Below are 20681 nucleotides of genomic sequence, written 5' to 3'. Positions count from 1 at the left end.
TACGATGAATACTTTTTCTGTGTCTCTAGAAAATATCTCAGATGTTGCATATTAAGATTCCTCTTTATGGTCCCACAGCCAGCATGCAACATGCAAACATGGGGAAATTTGACCTCTGTATTTAACCTATCCGTGTGAACGGAGCACACACGGAACACAATCCACACAGTGACCACACACGAACAGTGGGCAGCCATGAAGGCACCCGGGGAGCAATTGGGGGGTTCGATGCCTTGCACAAGGGCACCTAGGCAGTGCCCAGGAGGTGAACTGGCACCTCTCCAACTTCCGTCCATGCTGGACTTGAACCGGCCAAATGTGTTACATTAAATACCACTTGTCCTATTTGACTACATCACAAGTGGATATGCACTTACTCTCAGTTGCTGTGGTCAAAGCATAAATTGTAAATAAAGATGGACGACACATCTCTGCTTCCTTCCACTATCCAGAAATGAAGTCAAAATATCATTTGGTGTCAGAGTCTGGACAGGGGGGGGGATCAGGGGGATGGAGCTGAGGTATCAAGTACTCTTCAATCATCAATAATGTTTTCACTCCTTTTCTTATAGCATTAAATAACGAAAACCAAACTTACTAAAAAAAAAAGAGCACTTGAACATACATCAGTGTGAGAAGAACAACCTAAAATGACAGAAATCTTCTTTGAAACAAATTTTCCCCAACAGGAGATCAAGTGCCATGCGGTTCTGTAAGGCCACTGTTTTGACTTCCTGCAACTCTTTATTTTCAGCCAGTTCAGCTCTACATGAGACATTAAGATGTCTCTCTAAGACTTTAGATAGAGACTTAAGTTCCTGCTGGGATGTATTTATACCATACCAAGGAAACAGGAAGCTGGCTACTTCTTGAGCTGGTGTAATTTCCCTTCTGTGTCTGTGTAGTGGAGGATACAGCAAGGCTATTTCTGCGGATTCTACCTCTCCGATCAAGGGAATTAGATACGCTGAATAACAGACACCATGCAACTCTACATATGGCATACAACGATAGGCCCGTTCTCCACAAACTAGCTACACTCTCTCAGGTAGTGGGGACTGCTTTAGAGTGACATTTATTACAGTTTTACAGCTGCTCTGTCCTAAATCCTCATATCCTTTTCTTATTCCGCGGAAACATAAAGAAAAATTATACGGCTGGGGAACACACACACCTGGTGTTCAGAAGGTTTTGAACAATTTGTCTGAGCCAGTATTATTTGGACTCTATAATTGAAGCCTAGATCAACGTACATTTGCATATGAGCGACGCGGGGCAGTGTGGTGTAATTAAATCCGCTTGGCAGATATTGGTCATTAACTGTTTTAGCGATGTATAGAGCGATGTCTGCATTTTGGATGGACTTTGCAAAGTCTTCGGGGTAGCTTGGAGTATAGCAATCGTTTGCCTCATCTTTGCATCTTGAAGCAAGGTCATTCCAATTGAACATTTCGTAGTCGCTTTACGTGAATGGGATTGGATTAAACATTGAAGAGAGTATTGATGCTGGCATGCGTTGACATATCCAGCAATTACTGAGATTATGATCACGCGCGAGTAAAAAGTCAACATTTGGTAAATGTGTACTGGGGTTTTATGTGAGGGACTTTCACTAACAGTTGTTACCCACTGCCTTCTCAGGGTCAGGGCCAGTACAGTCTCGTGAGTGTGGTCAACCACATTGGATCCAATGGAAACTCAGGTAAGTTAATCACACAGTGAATGTCACACTGTCGCATTCTGTAGTCCTCTATCAGGTCCTCAGGCATATTAAAGATAGATGGTTGTATTTTCAGTTCTTTGTTATTGTAAATTAGGATATTTGAATGAAGTTGCTGTGTTTTTTTACATCTGTCATTTTTCCTGGAACTGCCCAGTTGAGTGCTACGTAACAATTCTCCTCTCTCAGTAAAAGAATGCAAATGTTTGTCTTGATGTTACGGTCCTGGTCACAAAATTGTTACCTTTCATAACCTCCACACATCAGAGAACCTTCTGTAACAGTGATTTGTCTCCTTTTAGGACACTACGTTAGTGCAGGGGTCAAGCGTGATGCAGCTGAAGATGATCCCACTGACCAATGGGTCATGTACAATGACAATTATGTCAAACGTACAACTGGGCAGTCTACGTGTAACCAATATAAAAAAGATGCTTACATCCTTTTCTACAAAAGACAGGTAAGTTTACGACACTGAGTCCAACACTATGAATTTACCTGATTGTATTGTACACTGACGTAGTTTTTCTCTTTTTCTCAAACATAGGAATGATAATATTGGAAGCATCAGCCTGAGCGACTGCAGTATTTAAAGGTTCAGTATGTAGGAGTCATAAAAACTCATAAGAACAGCTTGATGAGTTTTTGTTGATATTGTTTGTCATCCACTAACCAGAAGGTTGGCAGCTCGAATCCCAGCCCATGCATAAGTGTCCTTGGGCAAGATGAACCTGAACCCCCCAAAAAATAGATGTTGAACGCACTAAATGTAGTGTGTATCTTCTAAAAATATCTTAGTCACTCAATATGATGACTACTTTCTCTCTTTCTCTAAAAAATATCTAACTAACTCAATATGATGACTACTTTCTCTGTGTCTCTAGAAAATATCTCAGATGTTGCATATGTTACATTAAATACCACTTGTCCTATTTGACTACATCACAAGTGGATTTGCACTTACTCTCAGTTGCTGTGGTCAAAGCATAAATTGTAAATAAAGATGGACGACGCATCTCTGCTTCCACTATCCAGAAATGAAGTCAAAATATCATTTGGTGCCAGAGTCTGGACAGGGGGGGGATCAGGCGGATAGAGCTGAGGTATCAAGTACCCTTCAATCATCAATAATGTTTTCTCTCCTTTTCTTATAGCATTAAATAACAAAAACCAAACTTACTAAAATAAAAGAGCACTTGAACAAGAACAACCTAAAATGACAGAAATCTTCTTTGAAACAAATTTATTTGATGTGTATTTTGATTGTTTTGGTCCGTGCCCCATCCACTAACATGAACCAGGACAGATTTATGACCTCTGCTTTAGCCAGACACCAGGTGGCGGTCCATCTTTTGAATACAGTCTATGGGTATAAGTTTAAATCCAAATGGCTGATATATAACCAAAAGGTGACAGCATACAGTGTTGTAAGACTATGAAGCCCAGTCTGACTTTCTATCATACAGAAATACACTGAACTATAGGGTGATCTACTTGTTGCCTTTGAACTGAAGACTATGCTGCCTATGATATTGTCTTTATGAACTGGGAGCAATGGCTACCCACCAAAGGACTGATGAAAGAACAAAGGAATGCAGAAATGCATATTATCAATGTTTGCCACAAAGAAATAGAACGATAAACTCGACACACTTTACGTTGATTGCCACCCGACAATCAACCAAACGAAGACAACACGTGAAATACAAGGCAGTAGTGCAACACTTTGGTTGCCAGATAAATATTCAGCGCACTCGATCAATATTTAACCATGAAATCTTTTTTTTTAAGCATCGCTAATCTTTTCAGGATCAGAAGTTGGAAACCTAGAGGGTAAGAACAAAATAACATTACACTGACATAGAAAATAGAAAAACCTGAACAATAGTGCTTGAGTTTGAAGAGGAAGTACTCCCAAAAAAGATGACTGTTGGCTTTCTATGCTGTAGTGTCAAAGAGTATATTCCCAAGCCAATGAGGTTCTATAATTGTCAAAGATTTGGTCATACAGCAGAAATGTGGGAGATAAGGGGAGAAGAAGATGTGCTAGATGTGCTAGATGTGCTAGATGTGCGGAAGATGTTGTAAATGTTGTACCTGTGGTGTCAACCATAGTGTGGCTTATTGGAGCTGAGGAGCAGAGTAGTGTGAGTGAACTTAGGTAGGTTAAAGACCAGTAGAGCTGCTGAGTTATGGGTGAGTTGCAGAGGTCAGATAGCTCTAGCGGGTGGACCAGCCAGAAGGGAGTTGCAGTAGTCTAGGCGTGAGATGACCAGAGCCTGGACCAGAACCTGTGCCGCCTTCTTAGTGAGAAGGGGAAGTAATCTCCTGTAATAAATGTAATGATATGTCTAACAGAGTCAGAATGGGGAACAAGCAGGTTGTCAATGAAAAAAACGAAAGTAGCGCTCATCACATCTGTGCTAGATTATGGTGTATTGTTATCGTTAAAAATTGGAGGTTGCGTAAACTCAAGCTTTGAGACCAAATTGCGACTGCTTTCACTCTGTGAGAATAAGGTCTGGTTTGAGTTGATTTGTCCTTTTATCAACAACCAGAACTTTGTTTATAGTAGAATAAGAATAATCAGCAGGTGTGTTTGTGTCTGTCCGCAGAGATGACTCCACAACAGTTCCAGCAGCTACAACAAGAGAAGCAGTGAGAAACAACCACCTACGTAAGAGTGGACAGAAAGAGGACGTCAGAAAAGACGATCCCTCAGCCATAAAGACTGTCACTGACCAGCTGATCAGACAGACATCTCGGCATGAACCTCTCTTTAGTGTAAAAAGTAAAAAGTTACATAAGAAGAGACCGAAAGAGGACGTCCGAAAAGACAATCCCTCTACCATCAAGACTGTCACTGACCAGCCGATCAAACAGACTACTTGGCATGAACGCTTCATTGAAAAAACTAAAAAGCTATTTAAGAGGAGACCGAAAGAGGACGTCAGAAAAGACGGTCCCTCAGCCACCAAGACTGTCCCTGACCAGGCAATCAGACAGACTACTTGGCATGAACGCTTCATCGAAAAAACTAAAAAGCTGTTTAAGAAGAGACCGAAAGAGGACGTCAGAAAAGACGGTCTCTCAGCCATCAAGTCTGTCACTCACAAGCCGATCAGACAGACATCCATGCATGAACCTCTCCGTACTGGAAATACTAAAAAGCTAGTAAAGAAGAGACCAAAAGAGGACGTCAGAAAAGACGGTCCATCAACCATCAAGTCTGTCACTCACAAGCCGATCAGACAGACATCCATGCATGAACCTCTCCGTACTGGAAAGACTAAAAAGCTTAAGAAGAGACCAAAAGAGGACGTCAGAAAAGACGGTCCATCAACCATCAAGTCTGTCTCTCACAAGCCGATCAGACAGACATCTAGGCATGAACGACTCTTCAGTAAACCAGTGGTAAGGTTTCACATTGAATAGATTTTAGAAGTTAACAAGATATATATTCTTTTATAATCTTGGACAATTCAAATGCATGAAATTTGTTTTTACTCTACAGGAGAACAAAACTCTTCCAAGAACAGTTGATGAAGGACGAAGCTTCGCCTCACAAAAGAAGTAAGTGAAAGACTCCGCCTGCCATCACTACCACAAAAAAAGATTGTCAGATATCTCTGTGCAAGCTGAGTCTCACATGAACATTTACGGGTTAACCTAAGTAAAACAGTCTATAAAAGGTCAGAGTAACAAAGAAAACATGTACATTTCCACAGAGGGAGATTTTTTAAGATTAATGAATGAAATCATTTAGTTTTTTTGTTTAAATTATTTTTGGGGAAAAATATTTTTAATTTACATTTTTATTTGAAGTACATTTTATTCTTGTGATGTCACATCTTTCAATAAGGTTGTATGGCATGGTGTTTTTTTGTGTGCTTCCAATTCGACATAATCAGGCTTTGCCTACAAGTGTCACAAGACGTATAAAATAATACTTGATTTGTCCTTTTAAAAAGAGATTTTATCAACAGAAAGAACTTTGTTCACAGTAGAATAAGAATAATCAGCAGGTGTGTTTGTGTCTGTCAGCAGAGATGACTCCACAACTGTTCCAGCAGCTACAATAAGAGAAGCAGTGAGAAATAAACACCTACGTAAGAGTGGACGGAAAGAGGACGTCAGAAAAGACGTTACCTCAACCATCAAGTCTGTTACTGACCAGCGGATCAGACAGACATCTAGGCTTCAACCACTCTTCAGTCAACCAGTGGTAAGGTTTCACACTGAATAAATTTTAAAAGTTAACAAGATATATATTCTTTTATAATCTTGGACAATTCAAATGCATGAAATTTGTTTTTACTCTACAGGAGAACAAAACTCTTCCAGAAACAGTTGACAAAGGACGAAGCTGTGTTTCATTCAAGAGGTAAGTGAAAGACTTCGTCTGCCACCACTCCCACAAAAAAGGATTGTCAGATATCTCTGTACAAGCTGAGTCTTACATGCTACACTCATGTCTGTCATGTTTACTGACATGTGTGTTTGTGTCTTCCTCTTACCAGTCATGTCTTTGCTCGGAGTCCCCCCTCTGACAGCATCAATGATTTGGACTGTGAGGAAAATCTTGGGTGAGTAAATCTGCATAAACACACACACAAGAAATAAACTCAGCTGATCATCGATCACCGGCTGTTTGATTACGTTCTCGAGCTTCAATTGTAGAAAAACCTCAGCACTTGATGTTTTCACTTGTTATGGGAGTTTTGTAAATTCAACTTATTTTGTCAAACACCTTCATCCTTGACAGGTTTCCAAACCCCAGTCAAATCTGCTACATGAACTCCATCCTCCAGAGTCTGCTCACTCTGACAGAGTTCATCGGAGACATCAGGGTTCAGAAAGACATGTGGGAGTTGGCCCCCGGAGCTGAATTTCTCAGGTACACAACACACCACAAACACACACAAATCTGATGCGTGTGTTTTTGTCAGTGGTGATAACAGAGGTTTCCTATTTCTTTCTCACCCTCTACAGAGCATTCATGGACATAGTGAGGTGTCACCGTTCCCCTAATAAAGGCAACAAACTCCAGGCCCTCTTTGCCTTCAAAATGGAAGTGGGCAAGAGGTGTGCAGAATTCTTGGACATGGGGCAGAAGGTGTGTTGGCTAGTTTGAAGGTTTGTCTTGTTTCTTTTTCGTCTTGATAGTTTTTCCTCTGTGCATTAAACCCTCTGCGTCTTCCCTTCTGCAGGATGCTCATGAACTTCTGACGACCTTTCTGGATTACGTCGAAAGGTTGCACCCTGTGATTACAGGACGGCCTGGTATGGCAGACCTCTACATATGCCCCATCCAGAAGCACCTGATGTTCAAGATGACGAACACCCGGGCTTGCAAGAAGTAAATCCCCATGAAGAAAAAACACATTTATTATATTCTTGTTTATTGCGTCTGTAATTTCATGCACATTGTTTTATATTGCAGATGTGGACAGGGATCTATAAATGAGGAAGTCTTCAACAACCTGTCTCTGAACCTGGTACCTCAAGAATCAGTAAAAGAGATGCTTGATCATTACCTGCTGGTGAGTCACATCTGTCCCTGTCCAGTCCTGTCATCCCATCAACACACACACACACACACACACACACACACACACACACACACACACACACAAACAAAGTTCATCATAGTACTCTCCATTTGTGCATATCATCATTTGAGACTTTGGTAGGTGTGAACGAGACACATTAAAATGTTTAGACCTTGTTCGTCTTTTCAGTTTTAATTCACACTCTGTCTCTCCGACACACACACACACACACACACCGTATATCACTGATAACATATCATCTGTGTTTTGTTTTTCAGAAGACAGAGTTTGAATGCAAGTGTGTCTGTGGTGGCGCAAACTCCACCCAGTGCTACAGCTTTGATACCCTGCCCAGGTAAGTGGCATCACATCCACCACAGTTAGACCACAACAGATACTTTAGTCCTTATTCACACATCAGGTTTACTTGACATTTTTCACAGGATAGGGACAATCATTTCCTCACAATGTGTAAATGTCATCCTCAGACTCTCACTTATTTGGTTTCCATCACAATAAAAATCAAGTATTGATTACTTTTAGTTTCATGGTATGTAGTTTCCAACCGATTTTACTATAAAGGTCCAGTGTGTAAGATTTAGGTGAGAGGGAACTACTGGCAGAAATTTAATGTAGAATAATCCTCATGATGTTTTCACTTGTTCATTTCATCTAAATTGTATGAATTGTAGTTTTCTTTACATCGAGGGTTTCCTCTCTACGGAGGCCGTCATGTTTTTTACAAACTAAACACCTTTTGATGTTTAATGTGAAATCTAACAGTTAATTTAGCGATCACCGGTTTTGAGTAATTGTATCCAAAATATTAATTAATCTTTCTTCTATTTCTTGTCTGCAGAATTTTGATCCTGCACGTGAAGCGTTTTTGCTTCACTCCGTTTTATACCCTGAAGAAACTTATTGACCCGATCAATATTTCCAGGGAGCTGATTATCTCGTCCACCCAGGTAAGAAAATAACTCACCTTACTCCAAGTAAAAAGTCAACATTTGGTAAATGTGTACTGGGGTTTTATGTGAGGGACTTTCACTAACAGTTGTTACCCACTGCCTTCTCAGGGTCAGGGCCAGTACAGTCTCGTGAGTGTGGTCAACCACATTGGATCCAATGGAAACTCAGGTAAGTTAATCACACAGTGAATGTCACACTGTCGCATTCTGTAGTCCTCTATCAGGTCCTCAGGCATATTAAAGATAGATGGTTGTATTTTCAGTTCTTTGTTATTGTAAATTAGGATATTTGAATGAAGTTGCTGTGTTTTTTTACATCTGTCATTTTTCCTGGAACTGCCCAGTTGAGTGCTACGTAACAATTCTCCTCTCTCAGTAAAAGAATGCAAATGTTTGTCTTGATGTTACGGTCCCGGTCACAAAATTGTTACCTTTCATAACCTCCACACATCAGAGAACCTTCTGTAACAGTGATTTGTCTCCTTTTAGGACACTACGTTAGTGCAGGGGTCAAGCGTGATGCAGCTCAAGATGATCCCACTGACCAATGGGTCATGTACAATGACAATTATGTCAAACGTACAACTGGGCAGTCTACGTGTAACCAATATAAAAAAGATGCTTACATCCTTTTCTACAAAAGACAGGTAAGTTTACGACACTGAGTCCAACACTATGAATTTACCTGATTGTATTGTACACTGACGTAGTTTTTCTCTTTTTCTCAAACATAGGAATGATAATATTGGAAGCATCAGCCTCAGCGACTGCAGTATTTGAAGATTCACCGTGTAGGAGTCATAGAAACTCACAAGAACAGCCCATTGAATTGTGTATCTTCAAATAAATATTTGACTAAGTCAATACGATGACGACTTTCTCTGTGTCTCTAGGAAATATCTGAGATGTTGCATATTAAGATTCCTCTTTATGGTCCCACAGCCAGCATGCAACATGCAAACATGGGGAAATTTGACCTCTGTATTTAACCCATCCGTGTGAACGGAGCACACACGGAACACACGGAACACAATCCACACAGTGACCACACACGAACAGTGGGCAGCCATGAAGGCACCCGGGGAGCAATTGGGGGGTTCGATGCCTTGCACAAGGGCACCTAGGCAGTGCCCAGGAAGTGAACTGGCACCTCTCCAACTTCCGTCCATGCTGGACTTGAACCGGCCAAATGTGTTACATTAAATACCACTTGTCCTATTTGACTACAACACAAGTGGATATGCACTTACTCTCAGTTGCTGTGGTCAAAGCATAAATTGTAAATAAAGATGGAAGACACATCTCTGCTTCCTTCCACTATCCAGAAATGAAGTCAAAATATCATTTGGTGTCAGAGTCTGGACAGGGGGGGGGGATCAGGGGGATGGAGCTGAGGTATCAAGTACTCTTCAATCATCAATAATGTTTTCACTCCTTTTCTTATAGCATTAAATAACGAAAACCAAACTTACTAAAAAAAAAGAGCACTTGAACATACATCAGTGTGAGAAGAACAACCTAAAATGACAGAAATCTTCTTTGAAACAAATTTTCCCCAACAGGAGATCAAGTGCCATGCGGTTCTGTAAGGCCACTGTTTTGACTTCCTGCAACTCTTTATTTTCAGCCAGTTCAGCTCTACATGAGACATTAAGATGTCTCTCTAAGACTTTAGATAGAGACTTAAGTTCCTGCTGGGATGTATTTATACCATACCAAGGAAACAGGAAGCTGGCTACTTCTTGAGCTGGTGTAATTTCCCTTCTGTGTCTGTGTAGTGGAGGATACAGCAAGGCTATTTCTGCGGATTCTACCTCTCCGATCAAGGGAATTAGATACGCTGAATAACAGACACCATGCAACTCTACATATGGCATACAACGATAGGCCCGTTCTCCACAAACTAGCTACACTCTCTCAGGTAGTGGGGACTGCTTTAGAGTGACTTTTATTACAGTTTTACAGCTGCTCTGTCCTTAATCCTCATATCCTTTTCTTATTCCGCGGAAACATAAAGAAAAATTATACGGCTGGGGAACACACACACCTGGTGTTCAGAAGGTTTTGAACAATTTGTCTGAGCCAGTATTATTTGGACTCTATAATGAAGCCTAGATCAACGTACATTTGCATATGAGCGACGCGGGGCAGTGTGGTGTAATTAAATCCGCTTGGCAGATATTGGTCATTAACTGTTTTAGCGATGTATAGAGCGATGTCTGCATTTTGGATGGACTTTGCAAAGTCTTCGGGGTAGCTTGGAGTATAGCAATCGTTTGCCTCATCTTTGCATCTTGAAGCAAGGTCATTCCAATTGAACATTTCGTAGTCGCTTTACGTGAATGGGATTGGATTAAACATTGAAGAGAGTATTGATGCTGGCATGCGTTGACATATCCAGCAATTACTGAGATTATGATCACGCGCGAGTAAAAAGTCAACATTTGGTAAATGTGTACTGGGGTTTTATGTGAGGGACTTTCACTAACAGTTGTTACCCACTGCCTTCTCAGGGTCAGGGCCAGTACAGTCTTGTGAGTGTGGTCAACCACATTGGATCAAATGGAAACTCAGGTAAGTTAATCACACAGTGAATGTCACACTGTCGCATTCTGTAGTCCTCTATCAGGTCCTCAGGCATATTATAGATAGATGGTTGTATTTTCAGTTCTTTGTTATTGTAAATTAGGATATTTGAATGAAGTTGCTGTGTTTTTTTACATCTGTCATTTTTCCTGGAACTGCCCAGTTGAGTGCTACGTAACAATTCTCCTCTCTCAGTAAAAGAATGCAAATGTTTGTCTTGATGTTACGGTCCCGGTCACAAAATTGTTACCTTTCCTAACCTCCACACATCAGAGAACCTTCTGTAACAGTGATTTGTCTCCTTTTAGGACACTACGTTAGTGCAGGGGTCAAGCGTGATGCAGCTGAAGATAATCCCACTGACCAATGGGTCATGTACAATGACAATTATGTCAAACGTACAACTGGGCAGTCTACATGTAACCAATATAAAAAAGATGCTTACATCCTTTTCTACAAAAGACAGGTAAGTTTACGACACTGAGTCCAACACTATGAATTTTCCTGAATGTATTGTACACACGCATTTTTTTCATTTTGAAGAGTTGTGAAATTCATTGACTGTACTGACATAGTTTTTCACTTTTTCTCAAATATAGGAATGATAATATTGAAAGCATCAGCCTGAGCGACTGCAGTATTTAAAGGTTCAGTATGTAGGAGTCATAAAAACTCACAAGAACAGCTTGATGAGTTTTTGTTGATATTGTTTGTCATCCACTAACCAGAAGGTTGGCAGCTCGAATCCCAGCCCATTCATAAGTGTCCTTGGGCAAGATGAACCTGAACCCCCAAAAAATAGATGTTGAACGCACTAAATGTAGTGTGTATCTTCTAAAAATATCTTAGTCACTCAATATGATGACTACTTTCTCTGTGTCTCTAGAAAATATCTCAGATGTTGCATATGTTACATTAAATACCACTTGTCCTATTTGACTACATCACAAGTAGATTTGCACTTACTCTCAGTTGCTGTGGTCAAAGCATAAATTGTAAATAAAGATGGACGACACATCTCTGCTTCCTTCCACTATCCAGAAATGAAGTCAAAATATCATTTGGTGCCAGAGTCTGGACAGGGGGGGGATCAGGGGGATGGAGCTGAGGTATCAAGTACTCTTCAATCATCAATAATGTTTTCTCTCCTTTTCTTATAGCATTAAATAACGAAAACAAAACTTACTAAAAAAAAAGAGCACTTGAACAAGAACAACCTAAAATGACAGAAATCTTCTTTGAAACAAATTTATTTGCTGTGTATTTTGATTGTTTTGGTCCGTGCCCCATCCACTAACATGAACCAGGCCAGATTTATGACCTCTGCTTTAGCCAGACACCAGGTGGCGGTCCATCTTTTGAATACAGTCTATGGGTATAAGTTTAAATCCAAATGGCTGATATATAACCAAAAGGTGACAGCATACAGTGTTGTAAGACTATGAAGCCCAGTCTGACTTTCTATCATACAGAAATACACTGAACTATAGGGTGATCTACTTGTTGCCTTTGAACTGAAGACTATGCTGCCTATGATATTGTCTTTATGAACTGGGAGCAATGGCTACCCACCAAAGGACTGATGAAAGAACAAAGGAATGCAGAAATGCATATTATCAATGTTTGCCACAAAGAAATAGAACGATAAACTCGACACACTTTACGTTGATTGCCACCCGACAATCAACCAAACGAAGACAACACGTGAAATACAAGGCAGTAGTGCAACACTTTGGTTGCCAGATAAATATTCAGCGCACTCGATCAATATTTAACCATGAAATCTTTTTTTTTAAGCATCGCTAATCTTTTCAGGATCAGAAGTTGGAAACCTAGAGGGTAAGAACAAAATAACATTACACTGACATAGAAAATAGAAAAACCTGAACAATAGTGCTTGAGTTTGTAGAGGAAGTACTTCCAAAAAAGATGACTGTTGGCTTTCTATGCTGTAGTGTCAAAGAGTATATTCCCAAGCCAATGAGGTTCTATAATTGTCAAAGATTTGGTCATACAGCAGAAATGTGGGAGATAAGGGGAGAAGAAGATGTGCTAGATGTGCTAGATGTGCTAGATGTGCGGAAGATGTTGTAAATGTTGTACCTGTGGTGTCAACCATAGTGTGGCTTATTGGAGCTGAGGAGCAGAGTAGTGTGAGTGAACTTAGGTAGGTTAAAGACCAGTAGAGCTGCTGAGTTATGGGTGAGTTGCAGAGGTCAGATAGCACTAGCGGGTGGACCAGCCAGAAGGGAGTTGCAGTAGTCTAGGCGTGAGATGACCAGAGCCTGGACCAGAACCTGTGCCGCCTTCTGAGTGAGAAGGGGAAGTAATCTCCTGTAATAAATGTAATGATATGTCTAACAGAGTCAGAATGGGGAACGAGCAGGTTGTCAATGAAAAAAACGAAAGTAGCGCTCATCACATCTGTGCTAGATTATGGTGTATTGTTATCGTTAAAAATTGGAGGTTGCGTAAACTCAAGCTTTGAGACCAAATTGCGACTGCTTTCACTCTGTGAGAATAAGGTCTGGTTTGAGTTGATTTGTCCTTTTAAAAAGAGATTTTATCAACAACCAGAACTTTGTTCACAGTAGAATAAGAATAATCAGCAGGTGTGTTTGTGTCTGTCCGCAGAAATGACTCCACAACAGTTCCAGCAGCTACAACAAGAGAAGCAGTGAGAAACAACCACCTACGTAAGAGTGGACAGAAAGAGGACGTCAGAAAAGACGATCCCTCAGCCATAAAGACTGTCACTGACCAGCTGATCAGACAGACATCTCGGCATGAACCTCTCTTTAGTGTAAAAAGTAAAAAGTTACATAAGAAGAGACCGAAAGAGGACGTCCGAAAAGACAATCCCTCTACCATCAAGACTGTCACTGACCAGCCGATCAAACAGACTACTTGGCATGAACGCTTCATTGAGAAAACTAAAAAGCTATTTAAGAGGAGACCGAAAGAGGACGTCAGAAAAGACGGTCCCTCAGCCATCAAGACTGTCCCTGACCAGGCGATCAGACAGACTACTTGGCATGAACGCTTCATCGAAAAGACTAAAAAGCTGTTTAAGAAGAGACCGAAAGAGGACGTCAGAAAAGACGGTCCCTCAGCCATCAAGTCTGTCACTCACAAGCCGATCAGACAGACATCCATGCATGAACCTCTCCGTACTCGAAATACTAAAAAGCTAGTTAAGAAGAGACCAAAAGAGGACGTCAGAAAAGACGGTCCATCAACCATCAAGTCTGTCACTCACAAGCCGATCAGACAGACATCCATGCATGAACCTCTCCGTACTGGAAAGACTAAAAAGCTTAAGAAGAGACCAAAAGACGACGTCAGAAAAGACGGTCCATCAATCATCAAGTCTGTCACTCACAAGCCGATCAGACAGACATCTAGGCATGAACGACTCGTCAGTAAACCAGTGGTAAGGTTTCACATTGAATACATTTTAGAAGTTAACAAGATATATATTCTTTTATAATCTTGGACAATTCAAATGCATGAAATTTGTTTTTACTCTACAGGAGAAAAAAACTCTTCCAAGAACAGTTGATAAAGGACGAAGCTTCGCCTCACAAAAGAAGTAAGTGAAAGACTCCGCCTGCCACCACTACCACAAAAAAAGATTGTCAGATATCTCTGTGCAAGCTGAGTCTCACATGAACATTTACGGGTTAACCTAAGTAAAACAGTCTATAAAAGGTCAGAGTAACAAAGAAAACATGTACATTTCCACAGAGGGAGATTTTTTAAGTTTAATGAATAAAATCATTTAGTTTTTTTGTTTAAATTATTTTTGGGGGAAAATATTTTTAATTTACCTTTTTATTTGAAGTACATTTTATTCTTGTGATGTCACATCTTTCAATAAGGTTGTATGGCATGGTGTTTTTTTGTGTGCTTCCAATTCGACATAATCAGGCTTTGCCTACAAGTGTCACAAGACGTATAAAATAATACTTGATTTGTCCTTTTAAAAAGAGATTTTATCAACAGCAAGAACTTTGTTCACAGTAGAATAAGAATAATCAGCAGGTGTGTTTGTGTCTGTCAGCAGAGATGACTCCACAACTGTTCCAGCAGCTACAACAAGAGAAGCAGTGAGAAACAACCACCTACGTAAGAGTGGACGGAAAGAGGACGTCAGAAAAGACGTTACCTCAACCATCAAGTCTGTTACTGACCAGCGGATCAGACAGACATCTAGGCTTCAACCACTCTTCAGTCAACCAGTGGTAAGGTTTCACACTGAATAAATTTTAAAAGTTAATAAGATATATATTCTTTTATAATCTTGGACAATTCAAATGCATGAAATTTGTTTTTACTTTACAGGAGAACAAAACTCTTCCAGAAATAGTTGACAAAGGACGAAGCTTCATTTCATTCAAGAGGTAAGTGAAAGACTTCGTCTGCCACCACTACCACAAAAAAAGGATTGTCAGATATCTCTGTACAAGCTGAGTCTTACATGCTACACTCATGTCTGTCATGTTTACTGACATGTGTGTTTGTGTCTTCCTCTTAGAAGTCATGTCTTTGCTCGGAGTCCCTCCTCTGACAGCATCAATGATTTGGACTGTGAGGAAAATCTTGGGTGAGTAAATCTGCATAAACACACACACAAGAAATAAACTCAGCTGATCATCGATCACCGGCTGTTTGATTACATACTCGAGCTTCAATTGTAGAAAAACCTCAGCACTTGATGTTTTCACTTGTTATGGGAGTTTTGTAAATTCAACTTATTTTGTCAAACACCTTCATCCTTGACAGGTTTCCAAACCCCAGTCAAATCTGCTACATGAACTCCATCCTCCAGAGTCTGCTCACTCTGACAGAGTTCATCGGAGACATCAGGGTTCAGAAAGACATGTGGGAGTTGGCCCCCGGAGCTGAATTTCTCAGGTACGCAACACACCACAAACACACACAAATCTGATGCGTGTGTTTTTGTCAGTGGTGATAACAGAGGTTTCCTATTTCTTTCTCACCCTCTACAGTGCATTCATGGACATAGTGAGGTGTCACCGCTCCCCTAATAAAGGCAACAAACTCCAGGCCCTCTTTGCCTTCAAAATGGAAGTGGGCAAGAGGTGTGCAGAATTCTTGGACATGGGGCAGAAGGTGTGTTGGCTAGTTTGAAGGTTTGTCTTGTTTCTTTTTCGTCTTGATAGTTTTTCCTCTGTGCATTGAACCCTCTGCGTCTTCCCTTCTGCAGGATGCTCATGAACTTCTGACGACCTTTCTGGATTACGTCGAAAGGTTGCACCCTGTGATTACAGGACGGCCTGGTATGGCAGACCTCTACATATGCCCCATCCAGAAGCACCTGATGTTCAAGATGACGAACACCCGGGCTTGCAAGAAGTAAATCCCCATGAAGAAAAAACACATTTATTATATTCTTGTTTATTGCGTCTGTAATTTCATGCACATTGTTTTATATTGCAGATGTGGACAGGGATCTATAAATGAGGAAGTCTTCAACAACCTGTCTCTGAACCTGGTACCTCAAGAATCAGTAAAAGAGATGCTTGATCATTACCTGCTGGTGAGTCACGTCTGTCCCTGTCCAGTCCTGTCATCCCATCAACACACACACACACACACAAACAAACAAAGTTCATCATAGTACTCTCCATTTGTGCATATCATCATTTGAGACTTTGGTAGGTGTGAACGAGACACATTAAAATGTTTAGACCTTGTTCGTCTTTTCAGTTTTAATTCACACTCTGTCTCTCTGACACACACACACACACACAGCGTATATCACTGATAACATATCATCTGTGTTTTGTTTTTCAGAAGACAGAGTTTGAATGCAAGTGTGTCTGTGGTGGCGCAAACTCCACCCAGTGCTACAGCTTTGATACCCTGCCCAGGTAAGTGGCATCACATCCACCACAGTTAGACCACAACAGATACTTTAGTCCTTAATCACACATCAGGTTTACTTGACATTTTTCACAGGATAGGGACAATCATTTCCTCACAATGTGTAAATGTCATCCTCAGACTCTCACTTATTTGGTTTCCATCACAATAAAAATCAAGTATTGATTACTTTTAGTTTCATGGTATGTAGGTTCCAACCGATTTTACTATAAAGGTCCATTGTGTAAGATTTAGGTGAGAGGGAACTACTGGCAGAAATTTAATGTAGAATAATCCTCATGATGTTTTCAGGATGTCATTTCATCTAAATTGTATGAATTGTAGTTTTCTTTACATCGAGGGTTTCCTCTCTACGGAGGCCGTCATGTTTTTTACAGTTGTCCAGATTCGACAAACTAAACACCTTTTGATGTTTAATGTGAAATCTAACAGTTAATTTAGCGATCACCGGTTTTGAGTAATTGTATCCAAAATATTAATTAATCTTTCTTCTATTTCTTGTCTGCAGAATTTTGATCCTGCACGTGAAGCGTTTTTGCTTCACTCCGTTTTATACCCTGAAGAAACTTATTGACCCGATCAATATTTCCAGGGAGCTGATTATCTCGTCCACCCAGGTAAGAAAATAACTCACCTTACTCCAAGTAAAAAGTCAACATTTGGTAAATGTGTACTGGGGTTTTATGTGAGGGACTTTCACTAACAGTTGTTACCCACTGCCTTCTCAGGGTCAGGGCCAGTACAGTCTCGTGAGTGTGGTCAACCACATTGGATCCAATGGAAACTCAGGTAAGTTAATCACACAGTGAATGTCACACTGACGCATTCTGCAGTCCTCTATCAGGTCCTCAGGCATATTATAGATAGATGGTTGTATTTTCAGTTCTTTGTTATTGTAAATTAGGATATTTGAATGAAGTTGCTGTGTTTTTTTACATCTGTCATTTTTCCTGGAACTGCCCAGTTGAGTGCTACGTAACAATTCTCCTCTCTCAGTAAAAGAATGCAAATGTTTGTCTTGATGTTACGGTCCCGGTCACAAAATTGTTACCTTTCATAACCTCCACACATCAGAGAACCTTCTGTAACAGTGATTTGTCTCCTTTTAGGACACTACGTTAGTGCAGGGGTCAAGCGTGATGCAGCTGAAGATGATCCCACTGACCAATGGGTCATGTACAATGACAATTATGTCAAACGTACAACTGGGCAGTCTACGTGTAACCAATATAAAAAAGATGCTTACATCCTTTTCTACAAAAGACAGGTAAGTTTACGACACTGAATCCAACACTATGAATTTACCTGATTGTATTGTACACTGACGTAGTTTTTCTCTTTTTCTCAAACATAGGAATGATAATATTGGAAGCATCAGCCTCAGCGACTGCAGTATTTGAAGATTCACCGTGTAGGAGTCATAGAAACTCACAAGAACAGCCCATTGAATTGTGTATCTTCAAATAAATATCTGACTAAGTCAATATGATGACGACTTTCTCTGTGTCTCTAAAAATATATGAATAACTCAATATGATGACTTACTTTGTCTGCGTCTCAAAATCGCGACTTGCTAATTCAAAACAATAAGTTAGTAACTCAATATCTTTTGGTGTTATCATCAGGATTGTGTACAGTCCTTTTAAAAACAATGTATTTTTATTTTGAAAGGTTTATAAAAAAAAATAAAAAAAAAGCAGTTCCGGTGTCGCAGCAGAGGAACCAACATGGCGCACAGCGGCGGGATGAGCGTGGATGGAGGAGCCGCGATGCGATACGCTGAACACGAACCACAGACGAAGAACAGGGGCGACGCAGAGATAGACAGACGCCTGGTGAGTGTCTGTCTTTACTCGCAGCGTCTGTGGGGAGTCGGTCGTTTTTCTTACCGGCTGCTAACCTCTGTGACCGCTGACGTACCGGCCCGTCACTGTCAGAGGTTCCGGGGGGAACGTTCGTGCTGCTCTGTCCGGCGGACAAACTAACGCTGCTACACAGTCCTTTAATTATTGTTATGATTGTTATTATGTCTCTGTGACAGGGAGGAACTCTGATAGCAGTGGGTCTTGGTGTGGCTGCTGCAGGATTTGCAGGTAAATATAATAATTATTATTATTATTGTTTTTATTTGATTGTCTTGTTGGTTTAGTTTGTAGGCAGCGGACTGCCTTCACTTGAGGAAAGAGTTCTGCTCTGTTTTTCTGAGTTAATGAGAATTTTACGCTTGCACGAAAAAACTTTTCACGAGGAAACAAATTCCCTGAAAACAGAGTAGGATTCTTTTTCATGAAAACCAACATTGATCTCATTAATTCAGAAAAACAGAGCAGATTTAATTTTTTCAAGTGAGTGCAATATGCTTCTTCTGTAAGTGTGAGATATGCTGATCGTGTGCTTTGTGTTCGATCCACAGGCCGCTATGCGTTCCAGCTGTGGAAGCCTCTGGGCCAAGTGTTCTCTGACACTGTCAAGAAGATGCCCACCTCAGTGAGTCATTCATCGTCCTCCTGTTGAACCTGTCGTGTGATTTAGTAAAATATTTCCAATGCTATATCATCCTATTTAGATAGATTTAAAGAACATTGATTCCTTAATATTGAACAGTTTGACCATTAACCTTATGATAAGTTAGTATCAATAAAAAGGAAAGATACAAACAAATATACCTAGTTTTTTTATTTTCATATCGACAAACATAAGTAACTAATGTTTTCAATGCTCTTCTGTCACTTCAGGCTTTCTCGTCTTATTACAAAGGAGGTTTCGAGCAGAAGATGTCGAAACGAGAGGCCAGCCTCATTCTCGGCATAAGGTAAAAGAATGAGTTGTAACAAACTTTTATTTTCTTGAAGTTTTATCTCAATAAGTCTTCTCACATGGACGTTTTATTTCATGTCCAGCCCGGTCAGCACCAAGGCCAAGGTACGTGAGGCCCATCGGAGCATCATGGTCCTGAACCATCCCGATAAAGGTAAAAAACATAAACATAAACACATGTCGTCACCTTTAACCAAGGCCAGGTTTCCTTTTGCTAGTTGTGAAAGAAACAATGCAGTTGACATTATACATAAGGGTTAACCCTAACCCCTAAATCTATATACATTTCATAGTCATGTTGTTTCTTTAATAATTCACTCATGTTTGGCACATTTAGACTTTAATCCGTTTCATATGAGATCATATAAGTAACATCTACTCCAGAAAGTAGCCTGGTCTTGATTTGCACATCGTTCTAAAAGTTGTGTGTGTGTGTGTGTGTGTGTGTGTGTGTGTAGGTGGGTCACCGTATCTCGCTGCAAAGATCAATGAAGCCAAAGACCTTTTGGACAAGGAGAACCGGCGATGACCTGCACTGTTGAAAAGCTTCCATCTCTTAGTTCTGTTGTCCTGCTCCATCAACACCAACACCTCTCCTGGACCTCCACTCAGGCTTCAGGGGATGAACATGAAAACAAAAACTATTATGACATTGTCCGTCTTCAGATGTTCACATAACTTATCTTCAACGACCATGACGAGTCCTAAATATGGCTGTCAAAGGTTGTGTCGCTGTCCTCTAGTGGTAACTGATGTACATCCGTGATAAATAACTGCTTATGTTTTTGTATTTTACTGAGTGTACTTGCTAAATATGAGTATGTAAGGTGTTTATATATAATGATAATCTGTTTAATTAGACTAATAAATTTGAATGTTTGTCACTGAGGACTTGGTGAAAATAGATTCTTTTTTTGGTAAATACACTTTAAAATGTGAATCCCAACATGTTTATGCACATTTAAAGCTCTTCTGAAGACATGGGAGTGAATGAAGTATTTCATCACTTGAGAAAAAAAGGGTCTCTCTCTGTTAGAGATATTTCTGTCTTCACAATAACTTAAATTTTCATCCTTGTCACGATCTTAAACTTTTTCAATCTTTATGACCATGACAGCTGATTGC

General features: G+C 40.3%; 3 protein-coding genes across 7 annotated transcripts; all 3 read left to right on the top strand.

Moving 5' to 3' along the window:
- Window positions 1–2941: 2941 nt before the first annotated feature.
- LOC138411950 (ubiquitin carboxyl-terminal hydrolase 37-like) lies at window positions 2942–9107 on the top strand. 3 transcript variants are annotated; one of them, XM_069533731.1, is made up of 15 exons: window positions 2942–3553; window positions 4336–5134; window positions 5235–5293; window positions 5768–5945; window positions 6046–6104; window positions 6241–6306; window positions 6486–6617; window positions 6713–6836; window positions 6931–7079; window positions 7164–7263; window positions 7551–7627; window positions 8132–8240; window positions 8352–8412; window positions 8733–8890; window positions 8978–9107. In XM_069533731.1, the coding sequence occupies exons 1-15, from the start codon at window positions 3492–3494 to the stop codon at window positions 8981–8983; spliced, it is 2139 nt and encodes a 712-aa protein (XP_069389832.1). In that variant the 5' UTR covers window positions 2942–3491; the 3' UTR covers window positions 8984–9107. The 3 variants fall into 3 exon arrangements, with proteins under 3 accessions (XP_069389832.1, XP_069389831.1, XP_069389834.1); XM_069533730.1 differs by having other exon boundaries at window positions 5765–5945; XM_069533733.1 differs by lacking the exons at window positions 5235–5293; window positions 5768–5945 and having other exon boundaries at window positions 2944–3553.
- Window positions 9108–11428: 2321 nt separating this feature from the next.
- On the top strand, window positions 11429–18223 carry LOC109645451 (ubiquitin carboxyl-terminal hydrolase 37-like). 3 transcript variants are annotated; one of them, XM_069533729.1, is made up of 15 exons: window positions 11429–12668; window positions 13464–14262; window positions 14363–14421; window positions 14896–15073; window positions 15174–15232; window positions 15367–15435; window positions 15615–15746; window positions 15842–15965; window positions 16060–16208; window positions 16293–16392; window positions 16650–16726; window positions 17248–17356; window positions 17468–17528; window positions 17849–18006; window positions 18094–18223. In XM_069533729.1, the coding sequence occupies exons 1-15, from the start codon at window positions 12607–12609 to the stop codon at window positions 18097–18099; spliced, it is 2142 nt and encodes a 713-aa protein (XP_069389830.1). In that variant the 5' UTR covers window positions 11429–12606; the 3' UTR covers window positions 18100–18223. The 3 variants fall into 3 exon arrangements, with proteins under 3 accessions (XP_069389830.1, XP_069389829.1, XP_069389828.1); XM_069533728.1 differs by having other exon boundaries at window positions 14893–15073; window positions 15370–15435; XM_069533727.1 differs by having other exon boundaries at window positions 14893–15073.
- A 191-nt stretch (window positions 18224–18414) lies between these two features.
- Window positions 18415–20444, top strand: dnajc15 (DnaJ (Hsp40) homolog, subfamily C, member 15). The gene is made up of 6 exons (XM_020111068.2): window positions 18415–18574; window positions 18781–18832; window positions 19153–19226; window positions 19475–19551; window positions 19640–19710; window positions 20015–20444. The coding sequence occupies exons 1-6, from the start codon at window positions 18467–18469 to the stop codon at window positions 20083–20085; spliced, it is 453 nt and encodes a 150-aa protein (XP_019966627.1). The 5' UTR covers window positions 18415–18466; the 3' UTR covers window positions 20086–20444.
- Window positions 20445–20681: the final 237 nt, after the last annotated feature.

Source organism: Paralichthys olivaceus, chromosome 10 (genome assembly GCF_024713975.1).
Source record: "Paralichthys olivaceus isolate ysfri-2021 chromosome 10, ASM2471397v2, whole genome shotgun sequence".
Taxonomy (NCBI): domain Eukaryota; kingdom Metazoa; phylum Chordata; class Actinopteri; order Pleuronectiformes; family Paralichthyidae; genus Paralichthys; species Paralichthys olivaceus.
Note: the sequence above shows the minus strand (reverse complement) of the source record. Positions and strands in the feature narration are given on the sequence as shown.